The sequence below is a fragment of the Elgaria multicarinata genome, chromosome 7, assembly GCF_023053635.1.
Source record: "Elgaria multicarinata webbii isolate HBS135686 ecotype San Diego chromosome 7, rElgMul1.1.pri, whole genome shotgun sequence".
In the NCBI taxonomy this organism is placed as follows: Eukaryota; Metazoa; Chordata; class Lepidosauria; order Squamata; family Anguidae; genus Elgaria; species Elgaria multicarinata.
Genome location: NC_086177.1, coordinates 104,552,057 through 104,566,905, shown reverse-complemented (window position 1 = coordinate 104,566,905; position 14,849 = coordinate 104,552,057). Strand labels below are relative to the sequence as shown.

Genomic DNA, 14,849 nt, shown 5'->3' with positions numbered 1-14,849 from the left:
GTGGGGTTGTTTGCAAACACACTAACCTGGTTGAGTGTCAGTTGTTTTCAACTGTGGGTTGTTTGTTGAACCATGGTTTATCATGTTGTCTGAACGCAGGCAGGTGGCTTGTTAACCACACAGTGTGGCTTATTTCCTTGAACAAGCCACCTTGAGAAGCCATGGCCTGTTGTTGGGTTGTTCTAAGTGGCTAATCAGGCACACTGCACGGTTAACAAGCCACCCTGGCTGCGTTCAGACAACATGCTAACCTATAGTTCAACTAACAACCTGCGGTTCAAAACAACTGCCATTCAACCACAGAATGTGGGTTAGCATATTGTGTGAACAGCTCCTGGGACTCACCCTGGGAGAGGCTAGCTGTCCATTGGCCTCCTTCAGCTGTGACTGTCATCGGGGGCCCTGTCACACACATAACCCCGTACCCCTGATTCTTCTTGCCACAACCCACACACAGATTCAACAGTACCCTCCTTACTTGTTCTTGTGTTAATGCAATCTCAAATGTCATTTCCCAACTTTGCAGAGAGCTTCACCTTGCCAACCAGGATGTGGAACTCTTGTCCCCTCTCCCTCCAGGATTTCAACGTTACTGTATCTGTTTTGTTTCTTGTGTCACAAAATATTTTTCCTCCCGTTCCTTGATTTTGGCATTTGCGCTCTCCTCCTCCTTCCCCACTCCAACGTAGAAGTGAACAGGGGACAACAGCATAACTTCACCTAATCTTTTCAAGCTGGTTTCCCTTTCAACAAAAGAACAGAAAACCTCACTGGCCTGTTGATGCTGTCTGCCGCTGTATAAAAGGAAGAGTACTCACAAGCCACCTTTTACATTCTTTTTGATGTTTGCTCTTTAGGTAATGATTCTGACGTTGAACTTGACAGGAGGGAAGATGAGCGAGAAAAAGCACCAAAGAGGAAATGGCTTCAGAGGACTGAGAAGAGCCTTTCCACAAAGGAAGCAGACCAAGTTGCCGGAGCTAAGAATCCTATTATAAGTGTAGTTTTGACAGCTCACGAAGCGATTCCAGGTAACTAACTGCATACTTGTGGAAACAAAATGCGTTTGCTTCAGAAAGTCATTAGAATGAGATGAACAACTCCAACCATTTGTGATCTAAAGCAAGTCTTGTAATTCCCTTTATCATACTCCCTTGCAGCACATTTATTTATTTATTTATTTATTTATTGCACTTATATACCGCTCCCATAGCCAGGGCTCTCTGGGCGGTTTACAGAAATTACAGCACATAACATGGTACAGTGTGTAAGGATCTGTATTGTTGCAATTACACTTCAAAGCATGGACTGTAGCCTTTAACCCAGAATCAGAAAGATGCTGCAGAATCCTGAAAACTTTGAGTTACTTTCCCTTTCCCCCCTCCCCCCTTCTAGGCATCAGGATCACAGAGAGGGAAAGAAATTGAAAATGTGTGTGGTAAATACATTTGTTTTTAAATAGTGCAGAATTCCTGAACCCGGTAATTGGAATTTGCCATGACTTTGACATGAAAGACTGAAAAGGAATTTGGCAATTGATTTTTCTAACCTCAATAAACTGTACTGAAGAAATCAAAGAGATCTTTTATCATCTATCTGTCCAGCCAAATAGACTTTCATTAGACCCCTCATCTTAAGGTTCTGGGCGGTAGTGCAAATATTCATGTAAGCTATCTTCCTTTTTTTAAAAAATAAATAAATAAATGTACTGATACATACTATTATTGTAATATAACCATAGTATAGCATAAAATTGGCATTATTTATTGATCACCTTTGTGTTCTGCCATTTCTCCAAGGAGTTCAGGGCTTTGCGCAAGTTAATGTTAACCCTTCCATCGCCTCAGAATTAAGTGTTCCGTGTGGTTCTTCCATGATGACACTTCACCCCAGTCCTGAAGGAGGTATAGGGCTTGTTCGTATGTCGCAAGAGCACACCATGTTTTAACTTACCTATGGGGGCTGTCATGCTGTGCTGGGCATCTGCAGGAACCTGGATTGCGGAGGCTTGTCACGCCGTGTGATCCCAGGCTGCAGGTGTTGTTTAAGGGTTAGACAACCCTCAGATAACCCCAAAACAAGCCATGGGTTATTTGAGGGTTGTCTAACCCCTCAAACTACCCCTGTCGCCTGGGTTTGCATGACACGACAAGTCACCCCAAGCTGGGAGCTATGCAAAGATGGCAGCCGTGGACACCTGGCACAGCACAACATCTTCCCATGAGTAAATTGAGACATGATTGGCTGTCATGTCGCACGAACCAGTCTGTAACCTTGGTCAAAACTCTTTTGGGAAATGGAAGGGAGGAGGTACAAAGATCAGTGGTAAAACTCCTTCCATGATTATTAGACTTTTGAGATGTCAGAGAAACAAGTGAATTCCCTCCCCGTCTCGTGCCCCATGTAATGATATGTCTTGAGCTATTGTCTTGTGTTAGGCGTTCCATCTCAGCGGAAGCTGGAGATAAGAGAATCCTTTGCTTATGCAAGCCTTGGGATATATTTAAAGAGTGAGTGCCTACAGCTCACTGCCTGCCTGCCTGCCTCTCTTAGCTTCATTGGCTTCTTTGATGCATCTAGAAGTTTTTAGGCTGCTATCACTTCTTTTTCTTTTCATAGCCCCATAAAGACATTGCTTAAACATTTCCCTACAGAATTTCACCAGATTCGGAGGAGAGGGGTTATTTCATGTGGTTTGCTGTTGGCATATTTTAGATAAACTCATGTATTTTTCCCCCCTTTTGACTATACTAGATCATCAGTAAGTTGGACAGAAAAGCAGGTTCACCTTGTTTAAGTTGCAGGATTTTTATTACGCCTTAATACTCAGTGGCAACCTTTCATCTGAGCTGAATACACTTCACAAATGCCCCTTTCTTCTCCAGACATTCTGTAATAAAATCCTCATAGAATATGTCATGTACGTTTTTATCAACTGGAAGAACAGAGCAGGGGAAAAGGCAGCGTAGTAGTGGAGATCCTTCCTGCCCCCTTGCACCTTTAACATATTACAAAGCATATCTCACACAGCCCGCATGTCTCTGAGTTTTGGATTTCGTTTCTAAAACGAGATGCTTGCAAAGCTTTTATATTCACTGCTCAACCCACTTTCTTTTCTGCGCCACTTAAGAATCGGCTCCAGAGGCACGCTTCATCTTTGTGGCGCGACAGGACTTGGGCCAATTTCTTTTTGGCAAATCTGACAGCTTCTAATTTTCCAGGGCGGAGAAGTCAGATGCACTTATTTCCTTTTATTAAGGTTAAATTAGTGCTGATGAAAGGTTGTAAATTACCAGCCTCTGCGTTGATCAAACAAAAGTAAACCATCAGTGTTGTTTTGCAAAGCTGGAAGCTTTCTACACTGTAGCGATACCACGATGGATGTAAGACCATTTGCTTTCTGTATGACACCCCATTGGTGTTCAGGATACTCCCATAGGAAATACAGTCCTGGAATTACCTGTTCTGATCCAGATTCATACATGTGTGGACTCCTTTCTTCACAAGAGATGCCCAAGGAAATTGTGTCTGTGTGCACAGTGAAATAGCTGGCAGGGATTGCTGGGTGATACCAGTTTGATAAAGGATGAATTGATATTATTTGGATTTATTTACTTATTTATTTATTATTAAAACATTTGTAAAGGAAAGGAAAGGAACCTCTCATGCAAGCACTTGAGTCATTGCTGACTCCTAGAGGGACGCCGGCTTTCGCTGACATTTTCTTGGCAGATTTTGTAGCGGGGTGGTTTGCCATTGCCTTCCCCGGTCGCAGTTACCTTTCCCCCAGCTAGCTGGGTACTCATTTTACTGACCTCGGAAGGATGGAAGGCTGAGTCGACCCGAGCAGGCTGCTTGAGAACCAGCTTCCGCTGGAATCGAACTCAGGCCGTGGGGAGAGTTTCGGCTGCAGTAACTGCCGCTTACCACTCTGAGCCACATGAAGCTCTAAAACATTTGTATCCTGTCCTATATCACAAGGATCTCAGGGTGGCATACCAATAAAATCATACAAACTGGTTCCCGAGTCCGGGAGACAGGCTCATTGCCTGTTCTGGATGGGGTTGCTCTGCCTCTGAAAGAACAGGTTCGTAGTTTGGGGGTACTCTTAGACCCATTTCTGTCGTTGGAGGCTCAAGTAGCCACCATGGCTCGGAGTGCCTTTTACCATCTTTGGTTGGTTCGCCAACTACGGCCTCTCCTGGACAGGGATAGCTTGACTATGGTGGTACAGGCATTGGTAACCTCAAGATTGGATTACTGCAACGCGCTCTATGTGGGGCTGCCCTTGAAGCTGCTCCGGAAGCTGGAGCTAGTGCAGAATGCTGCAGCTCAGCTGTTGTCTGGAGCTGCCCCTTTCCAGCATGTAACTCCCCTGCTGAGGGAACTGCACTGGCTGCCTATTCACTACCGGGCCAGGTTTAAGGTTCTTGTACTTGTGTACAAAGCCCTAAACAACTTGGGACCAGGATACCTGAGAGAGCGCCTTCTCCCTTACCAACCTGCCCGGTCACTGAGGTCATCCGAGGGCCTGCTCCTGGTGGTTCCACCTAGATCCATCCTCCGATTGGAATCCACCAGGGGAAGAGCCTTCAGCGTGGTGGCGCCCCTCCTGTGGAATTCCCTGCCTCTGGAGGTCAGGCAGGCTCCAACCTTGTACTCCTTTCGGCGCCTCCTGAAAACATCTTTATTCCAAGAAGCCTTTCTTTAACATGCAGCCTTGGATTTCTGTGTTGTTGTTTTTTGCTTCTTTTTAAATTTTGTTTTAACTGTTTTATTCTGTTTTTATTTTCATTTTTACCTTGTACACCGCTCCGAAATTTTTCAATGGGGAGCGGTATATAAATAATCTAAATAAATAAATAAATAAATAAAATACAAACAATATTAAACAATACTCACAGCTAAAAACAAGTTAAACCATTAATCAAGCAAACACCAGTATAGAATTTAAAAGCAGTAAAAACCAATTAAAACTATGTGCAAGCTTGGTGAATTTAGCCAATGTACAAGAACCGTGCAAACCGTGCATTGGTGATTTACGGCCAGAGTTCAAGAATCGTGAAAACGCACTGCTGGAGGTCAGTCTGAGACCTTATCATTGTGGCCATTGTATATGGGTGGAATGGATAACATCGTGTGGTTGGAAGTTTGCACGTTGCAGTGTTGTGTAAGTGCACAACAGTGCAGCATTTACAGGGATTTTTTTTAAAAAAGAATCTTCCTCTCAGGGCTGCAAACAAGCAAACCTGACCCATTCACCCTCGGAGAAAAGAAACAGGTAGTAGTTCAAGGAGCACAAAGGACATTCCGTCACATTAGATCGTTGTATTCTGGTTTTATTAATCTTTAAAAGAAAGTTCAGTGCATTGCCTGTTGTGAGAAGGAACATTGTACTCTAGTGCGATCCCCAAAGTAGGGCCACATTAGCTCATACATTATTATTATTATTATTTATTTATATAGCACCATCAATGTACATGGTGCTGTACATACATCCTTAATGCCCTCATTTGCATACCCTGTTCTCTGTTTACATCTATTATCTACTGAGATTCTATTTGGTGTTCCTCTGGAGCAGAAACCATAATTTTTCAGCAGGACCACATCCTAACTTAACTGACTCCAACCAGTCCTTCTGCAGAAATTACTGTGCTTCTCCTTTCTATCCTACAGCCAGCTTGGTATATCCTACATATTTTTTAAAAAATATAAATCTAAGATTTTCAAAACTGTGTGTGAGAGAGAGAGAGGGAGGGAGAGTTAAACGGGGTGAGCAGAAGGTGGATTGAGATCTACTAGTAGGTTTTGGGGGGTGATTTGCAGTCGATCAACAAAGATTTCTGACTTCCAGCTCAAAAACTCCCCCCTCCTCTCCCCTTTTAGGTTCCTAAAAACATATTTGGGAGAAACCCAAAAGTAGACTTTTGTGTGAGTGGAGATTTGGAGCTTAATTCTGAATCCAATCCCAAATTCCTGGGCTGCCTGTGTGTTCAGAGGCAACTTGTTCCTTAATTCTTAGTGTATGTCTGCCCACCTGAGCCACTATTTTGTACCTGGCCCTCGTTGATGGATCTCAGGGTTCTACTAAAACACAAAGTATAGAATCATAGAATAGCAGAGTTGGAAGGGGCCTACAAGGCCATCGAGTCCAACCCCCTGCTCAATGCAGGAATCCACCCTAAAGCATCCCAGTTGTCCAGCTGCCTCTTGAAGGCCTCTAGTGTGGGAGAGCCCACAACCTCCCTAGGTAACTGATTCCATTGTTGTACTGCTCTAACAGTCAGGAAGTTTTTCCTGATGTCCAGCTGGAATCTGGCTTCCTTTAACTTGAGCTCGTCATTCCGTGTCCTGCACTCTGGGAGGATCGAGAAGAGATCCTGGCCCTCCTCTGTGTGACAACCCCTTAAGTATTTGAAGAGTGCTCTCATGTCTCCCCTCAATCTTCTGTTCTCCAGGGTAAACATGCCCAGTTCTTTCAGTCTCTCTTCATAGGGCTTTGTTTCCAGACCCTTGATCATCCTGGTTGCCCACAAGTAGACCCCCACAAGCCTGAACTCTGCTCCACACCTGTGATTAACAATATATAGAGAGCATCACTACCCAATATTCACCCCACCTGCCTACTCTCCTTGGTCCCAGTTATTACCAATCAGGACTAAGGTTCGTAGTTCATTTGTAAACAAATATGTATAAAACTACAATAACGGACAAGAAGTTGGATGGGGGAGATGGGGAGCCTGCGTATAAATAGGGAGGAAGCATCCTTCATTGTTTACCAAACAGGCTGCTCTCTCCTAAATGTCAGCTTTATCTTCTTTTGCCAGGTATTTTCTCTTTCTCCTGGTGTCTTAATTGTCTCCCCTTCATTTCTATTTGCTTCGTTTCTTCGGCATAAAGGAAAGCAAACTACTGTGGCCCTTCTAGATAAACCCCTAATGCTGTAAATTGAAATGTGATGGCAGTATTGACGTAACCCCACCAGGGGAAATAAAATAAAAGGTACAAGAAGCAAAACAGTAGAGTTGCCAGTAAAGTCCACTAAGATGTGTTTTAGGGTTTTGTTAGAGGTTTATCTCCCTGAATCCAGGTGACTGGGGTGTGTGTGTGTGAGTGGTGGTAGGGGGCCACTCGCCAGGGAGAAATGCTGAATCTCGTCTGCAAATGTCCCTGGGGCTCTTTCTCCGCCCTAGCCCAGTTGGGTTCACTTCTGGATTCAGAAACCAGCTTTGGAGGAAATCTAAAAACAATTTTGTGTATCTTTCATGGCACTGGGCGGGAGGTATTTATCAGGTAGAACTGGCAGGCACAGGAACTAGCAGGCACACACTCCTCCTACATGCCTGTTCTCTCCTGCAAATGGTCCCTCGTGTATGCAGTAGCATTACAAAGGAAACACAGAGTCGGGGACACCCCCCCCCCACTGTGTTTTCCTTGCAATGTGCACTTTTAGCTTTAGCTAAGGTGAAAAGTATGGCAGTTTTGATCACCTGCCTGGCGCTTTATACAACTCCAAGGAAGAATAGGTAAATAAGCCTTTTGTTTCTTTGTACATTTCACAGTATTGAGGGGAGAAAGGGAGCATAATGGAATTTCATTAGTGCTTTCCTGCTTTTAAGCATAGATGATAATAGAGCAGGCAACCGTTACTCATTTGTAAATATTATTCTGCAAGTAGGCAGTCAGTACTTCCATTTGGCATGTTGCCTCAATTTGTGTAATATTTATATATCAGAGTACAGTTGTTTTTAGTAAATAGCAAGTTTTTATTTTTCTTGCAGGAGCGACAAAAATAGTTCCAGTTGAAGCTGCTTCTCTCGAAACGGAACAACCAACTACTCCGGAGACGACAACATCAGATTCTCAGCGAAGAGGGTATCAGGAATATGCCATTCAACAAACACCCTATGAACAACCAATGAAATCAAGCAGGTAACTTCCGTTTTTTAAAATACACCAAGTTTTATTCCATGTGGAAACATCACATAACCTGAAAGGACTTAGGGGAACCAAACAGCTGAAACCAAGTATTTAGAAAGATTTTTCTGAAGATAGTCTTGATTCCAGTACACAGCACACATATACTTTTAAAATTGCTGGGCATCCATTGGGACCTGTTGCTCTGACAGAGACCAGGTATGAATTTTACATGGGAAAGTTGGTCTTTGGAATGTAGCATCTCTTTTGGTTCTGTTTCCCAAACTAGCTAATGGGCTACATAGGTGGTGGTGTTCATTTGACATAATTTCTCATGAGATCAGCATGATTGTGATGGCAATGTCACCTGCAGATAGAGGACAAGGAATAAGCTTGAAAAAGGAAAGGAGCCCAAGGCAGGAAGGAATGCAGCAAGCAAGTTGGTCATCACTAGGTGGCATCAGGCCATCAGTAGAACATCTGTCCCAGGAAAGATCATGTGTAACTCCCAGCCTGTTGGATGTCTGGGTGATGAACCAGTCAGGGTCATGCTCTACCTGCGTCAGACTCTGCTGGGCAAAGGTGTTAATCCAGTATGGGGTAAAGATAGGAGAGTGGTCAAGTAGAAATGCAGTCCAAAAAAACAGAGACAGGCAGGAGTACAGCGGTCAGTAGCTGTGGTAAGTGATACAAGACACTAGAGCTGAAGATAAGACGTTGTTCCAGCAATGGCTAGAACAAAACTAGAGGCTTATATAGCCAGAACTTCCTGTGCCCCACCCAGGGTTCAGCTGCAGTTCATTACAGGCCGTCTGGCAGATGTCCTACTCAAGAAAGATGAGGGTTTTGCTCCCAAGGAGTCCTTTCCTCTTGATGACGAGTCCTCCTTTGTAGTCTAGCATGTCTAATCAAAGGAACTCTACTGGCCTGCCTCTTGAGGTGACAATTCTCTTGGGGGCTGTCCGGGGCGTGGGCGGCAAGGCCTTAGTGCAGGAACGCTAGGGCCGGGATGGACGGCGGTGGAACCGGCAACAGAGTCCAGGCAGGGCCACAGGCAAAAAGCAAGGTCCAGAAGCAGGCAGGGTTCAGAGTCCAAAGGCAAAACAGAGTCCAAGCAGGGCCGGAGGTGAAAGACGTGGTCCAGAGATGTTCAGGATTCAGAGTCCAGGAGCAACAGGGTTCAAGCAGGACCAGAGGCAGACGGCGTGGTCTGGCAAAGCAGAAGGAGACTGGTTGCTGTGGCAAAGGCTGCGGTGGAAATGCCGCTCTTATATAGCCCTTTCCTGGCTGCTCTCAGCTGGTCTGCATCAGTTCATCTGGGAGTGCTGCTGATATGGGTCTGGGTCCTGCAGCTACTCTGCAGCTGGCAAGGTGCACTGCGGCTGCCAGGTGGTGCTGCAGGACAGATCCTCCATCTCAGAGGTGGAGCTCCCTTGTTCCTGTGGGAATGGACCAACAGTCATCTCTCCTGAGAGACCAGGCTGTCTCAGGTCTCCTGAGATGGGTGGCTCTTTGGTGTTATGAGTCTCTGGGAGTTCTAGCTCCTTGGTGGGAGCATAAAACAAGGGCATCCCTGCATGTAGCCTCTTTGTTGGACCCTGATATTGTCTGCGTATGTCTCTTCTGCTTCAAGCCACTCTACAGTTCTCACAGTTTTAGCTGGTAGAGAGATTTATTTAAAATAAATCACCTCCCATGTTCCATTAGTGCAATGATAGGGAACCTCCAGCCCTTGGGCCAAATCTCAGCCTATGGAACTTTCCAGTCCAGCCCTAGAGGAACCTGCAATGGCCCTGATAGTTTGGTCAAAGAGGAGCGATCCAGCCCCCAGACCACAAACAATTGACTCCTGCTTGCATGCCAGTCTTCGTGGTGTAGGTGGTCTGACGACTTGATTCTGTTCCTTCTTAGGTTGGGCTCAACTCAGTTGAAAATCTTTACCTGTGAATACTGCAACAAGGTGTTCAAGTTTAAGCACTCTCTTCAGGCCCACCTGAGGATCCACACCAACGAAAAGCCGTACAAATGTTCATTCTGCAGCTATGCCAGTGCCATCAAAGCCAACCTGAACGTTCACCTGCGGAAGCACACAGGGGAGAAGTTCGCTTGCGACCACTGCCCGTTCACGTGCCTGAGCAAAGGCCACCTCAAGGTCCACGTGGAGAGAGTCCACAAGAAGATCAAGCAGCACTGCCGCTTCTGCAAGAAGAAATACTCAGATGTCAAGAACCTGATCAAGCATATCAAGGAAGCCCACGACTTGCAAGACAAAGAAGTGAAGGACGTGTTTGACGAGCTCCGCTTGATGACCCGGGAAGGCAAGAGGCAGCTGTTGTACGACTGTCACATCTGTGAGCGCAAGTTCAAAAACGAACTGGATCGTGACAGGCACATGCTGGTCCACGGGGACGAGAGGCCCTTTGCTTGCGAGCTGTGCGGCCACGGAGCCACCAAGTACCAAGCGCTGGAGCTCCATGTCCGGAAGCACCCCTTCGTGTACGTTTGCAGCGAGTGCCTGAAGAAATTTGTCAGCTCCATCAGGCTCCGTGCGCATATCAAAGAAGCGCACCGGGACTTGCTGGAGGCTTCTGTTTTTGACAACTCCATCAATCAGAGCTTTTGCCTTCTGGAGCCAGGAGGCGACATCCAGCAGGAAGCCCTCGGAGAGGAACTGTCGCAGACTGCAGCTGAACTCTCGCTCTTAAATTCTAAGGCACTTTGTATACTAAAGAAGCCTCCTTGCCCGGGCGAACTGAATGCCACAGAGGGGAGCCCCCTTGATAAGCCTGGTGGCCTTTTGGAAACGTCTCCCGCCCCTCCTTTAAATTCTGAAAGCCCTCCAGTTGCAAGTGCAGCAGACCCGGCGTGCCAGCCATTGCCAGAATTAGAATCCCCAGATGCACGCTCAGACGACTTTCTGCAGAAAATTGCCCCTTCTTGTTCAGACAAAGAAAAACCCCTCCCTGGGACAGAAGAAGCAGCAGTCTCTCACGACCATTCAGTGAAAGTACAGTGTGCGGTCATTCAGGTTTCGGGAGACGGAAGCTCCAGTGTAAGCCAGGATCACCAAGTTCCACCATGTGCTCTTGCTCTTGAAGAAGAGGGCCAGTTAGCTCAGGAAACGAATGAGCCGACAGCTGAAAAGCCGGACTCCTCCTCCACCTCACTCCCCGTTCTAGAATCCAACACGGCGATTGGCGAGAATTTGGATTCCCGCCCGCTGCCTTCAGATAATCGAACCGGAGCTGCAGCCTTTATGCAGATTTTGGACAGTTTGCAAAAGCGACAAATGAACACGGCCTTGTGTGAAAAGATCCGGAAGGTCTATGGAGACTTGGAATGCGAATATTGTGGTGAGGAGTGTGCAGAACCTGGTGGGTGGGTGGGGATATAGAACTACAAGGGAGTCCAGTCCAGGTACTCCCAGGTATATGCAATTTAATGGAAAGAATTGGTTGATATTGGTGAGGTTGTTTTCGTTCATGCCAAGAAAAACACACACACAGTTCAATAAAATCAGGGCTAATTTCCTGAATCTCATGTGCAGGCTAGACTTGGACTGGGGAGAAGGTTCTCTTATAGTAAGGGGGGATGCACTGTCTGGAATAAGAGGGCAGAAGAGGCAGCAGATCTAAAGGGGAACTGCCAGCAGATTTAGCAAGATGAGTGAAGCTAAGGAGAGGTTTCATAGAATCATAGAATAGTAGAGTTGGAAGGGGCCTATGAGGCCATTGAGTCCAACGTCGTGTTCAATGCAGGAATCCACCCTAAAGCATCCCTGACAGATGGTTGTCCAGCTGCCTCCTGAATGCCTCTAGTGTGGGAGAGCCCACAACCTCCCTAGGTAACTGGTTCCATTGTACTGCTCTAACGGTCAGGAAGTTTTTCCTGATGTCCAGCCAGAATCTGGCTTCCTGTAACTTGAGCCGGTTATTCCGTGTCCTGCACTCTGGAATGATCGAGAAGAGATCCTGGCCCTCTTCTGTGTGACAACCTCTCAAGACCTTGAAGAGTGCTACCATGTCTCCCCTCTGCCTTCTCTTCTCTAGGCTAAGCATGCCCAGTTCATTCATTCTCTCCTCATAGAGCTTTGTTTCCAGACCCTTGATCATAGCAGTTTGCACAGCTTGGGCCCTGGAGTTCCTTGGTCCCAGCAGAGGAGTGGGTGGTTCCAGCAGCTGTTTCCATCTCAGCTTCAAGCAGTTCGGGGCTTTGAGTCCACCCCTTTGCCTCTCTTATGTATCTACCGGTCTTGGCATTTTCCCAAGAAATGGTGTGCATGAGTGAAGCAGAATAAGGGTTAGTGAAATGGTACAAGGATAGGGAAAAGTAACTAGAATCTAAGAGGGCAAGTAGTTCTCCTGACCCCAGGACCCTTCTTGCTCTATTGTATGCCAGCATGGTGGCCTTTCTGGCTAAACCTTGACTGGCAATAGCTGTTAGGCATGGAACATTCCCTGACACCTGTATTGTTTTGATAGGAGGGGACGTCAGGATTTGAACCTTAGGACCTTTAGGTGATGTTTTTGTTTGTTTTAAATAGCCAATTTGTAGGACTCTCTCCCACCTGTTTAACTCTCCTGAGCTGGGATGAGCAAAGTTTCCTCCAGCTCTCAGGGTGTACTACTTGACAGTAGGTATTCAGCCAGCCAAGCCCCCTGTTTCCCTGCCCTGCCCTCCCTTTCTCCCTATGTGCTCTGGACTCCCAAACAGTCTAGGGCACATAGGGAGAGACAGAGAAAACTCCACCACCATCACTACCCATCTCTTGAGTTTGGTCAGAAATCATCCTCCAGTTTCCAGATTGAAAGTCGACATTTATTACATGCATACAATAAGAAATGAAAGGAAAACAAAGTATGTTCCAAGGAAAACAAAGTAAAAATCTTGCTGGCATATGCTACACTTTTTCCCAATAAATTACTCACACGTAGGAGGCACACCCAGCATCAGGAGTTAGTCAGGAGAGGCTGCTAAAGTTCCTTGCACCTCAAAACAAAAGATCGTATTCCACCTTTATTTGTCTCTGCTGAGGGAGAGGCAGGAATAACTGCCCACGTAATTTTGCAGTCAGGTGCGAAGCACATAAGCAAGAAAATGCTACTTTTAGATTAAGAGAGAAAGCTGGGGGGGGGGGGAATCCAGTTAAAGGAGAATAGCTTTAACTTGCTCTGACAAGCTGGATACATTGCTTTTTAAGGGCTTGAGAGCCCAAAACATGTATGCACCCTTCAAAAAGCTTGATGAGAAATAGCTGCCCCGGCCAGGCTTGAGGAAAGGGGATTCTGAGAGCTAGCTCTACATTCCACTTGAGTGTCTGCTTCTGGTAAACAGTTTAGGGGGCTGGCTTAGCCCCTTGAGCCCACAGTGGGTCCTGTACCTTGAGAACTCATGCATCCTCAGCATGTGTTTTGCCACTAAGCTGGGCCTGTATTATATCCTTCCAGCCCACTCTGCCCAGGTATTGCTTGCCTGTTTTCATATAAATCTGCATAGCCCCTTCTTTCCTTCCTACTTGCCAGTGTCACCTGTCCAGTGAAAGGGTTCCTCTGCCCCATACCCCGCCTCCCCTGCTCCCATGGCTGCAGGCCACAGTTTGCCCCCGCTCCCCCACAACAAACGCATTCTCATGCACCTATTTCATATTCAATCCTAACCCCACCAGTCTCCTTACCTGTCTCCGCCTGCAGCTGCTATAATAAAAACACAGTCTCCTTCAGTGTGCAGCCCTAGGCAATCCTCTAAGGTCGCCAGTTCTGCTAATAAGGTCTCCTGATTTAAATGCATTCTCCAAATTGCATTTCGTAAGGGCTGCATCCATTAAGAGGAATGCAATTAGCAAAAACACCTTTTAGAAGGATTTTTCATCAGCAACACAATTGTCCAAAGGATCCTATGTTAACTGTGCCCTGTTGAGGTTGCTATGTTTTAGGAATTATCAATTCAGTCTGTGTAATAGGGAGTGTTCTACCCACATTTGTCAAGGCAAGCAAGCATATATTTCAAAAGAGTTTTTGTTTTTGTATTTAACATCCTTTTTTTAAACATCTGACACATTGGACATGGAATAGTGTTTTGTTTTCAAGTCTGGTGTACACAACCTAGCCATGTCAAGTGCTTCCTTCTCACTCACCCACTCCTTGGGTTAGATCAACGAATGGAGTCCCTTTGCTCAGGTCAGAGAATAATCCTGACTTAGAATCTCCAATAGGGTGCAAGCCTTATTACCTGAATGTCTTGGGCTGCTGCTTTTGAAGTGGTTTCTTTGCAGATATGGCTGGTTTTCTTGTAGATTCCCTTCTTTGGGGGGGTGGGGCATTCACTGGCCCACTCCCACCAGAGTGTAGGAGAGATAAAACAGGTCTAAGCAAGTATATATGAAAAGAGTCATGCCCTGCTTGTGGAGGGAAATATAACCAAGGCAGAGCATATGGTTGGGATGTGTGTGTCCAAGCTTCACGACTCATTGTGGGCTCACGTCCCTAACCAGCCTCCTGAATTGTTCACTACAAGCAGAAACCACCATTTTGATCAGCCCTATAAATCTGCTGACTCTGAGCTAAGCAGAGGCAAAAGAAATTATGGCCCAGGCTTGTGGCCATGGCCTGTTTGCCACCACAAAGACTGCAGTTATTTGCTTCAGCGGTTAGATTCATACATTCATAGAATCATAGAATAGCAGAGTTGGAAGGGGCCTACAAGGCCACTGAGTCCAACCCCTTGCTCAATGCAGGAATCCACCCTAAAGCATCCCTGACAGATGGTTCTCCAGCAGCCTCTTGAAGGCCTCTAGTGTGGGAGAGGCCACAACCTCACCAGGCAACTGATTCCATTGTTGTACTGCTCTAACAGTCAGGAAGCTTTTCCTGATGTCCAGCCGGAATCTGGCTTCCTTTAACTTGAGCCCGTTATTCTGTGTCCTGCACTCTGGG

General features: G+C 46.2%; 1 protein-coding gene across 1 annotated transcript in view; it reads left to right on the top strand.

The window, feature by feature from the left end:
* The window catches only part of ZFAT (zinc finger and AT-hook domain containing), a 116,326-nt gene that overhangs the window by 32,950 nt on the left and 68,527 nt on the right, over positions 1-14,849 (top strand). The window contains exons 4-6 of the mRNA XM_063131164.1: positions 858-1,031; positions 7,782-7,932; positions 9,829-11,270. Of these exons, the coding sequence (XP_062987234.1) occupies positions 858-1,031; positions 7,782-7,932; positions 9,829-11,270 (1,767 nt within the window). The remainder of the gene's footprint in view (positions 1-857; positions 1,032-7,781; positions 7,933-9,828; positions 11,271-14,849) is intronic.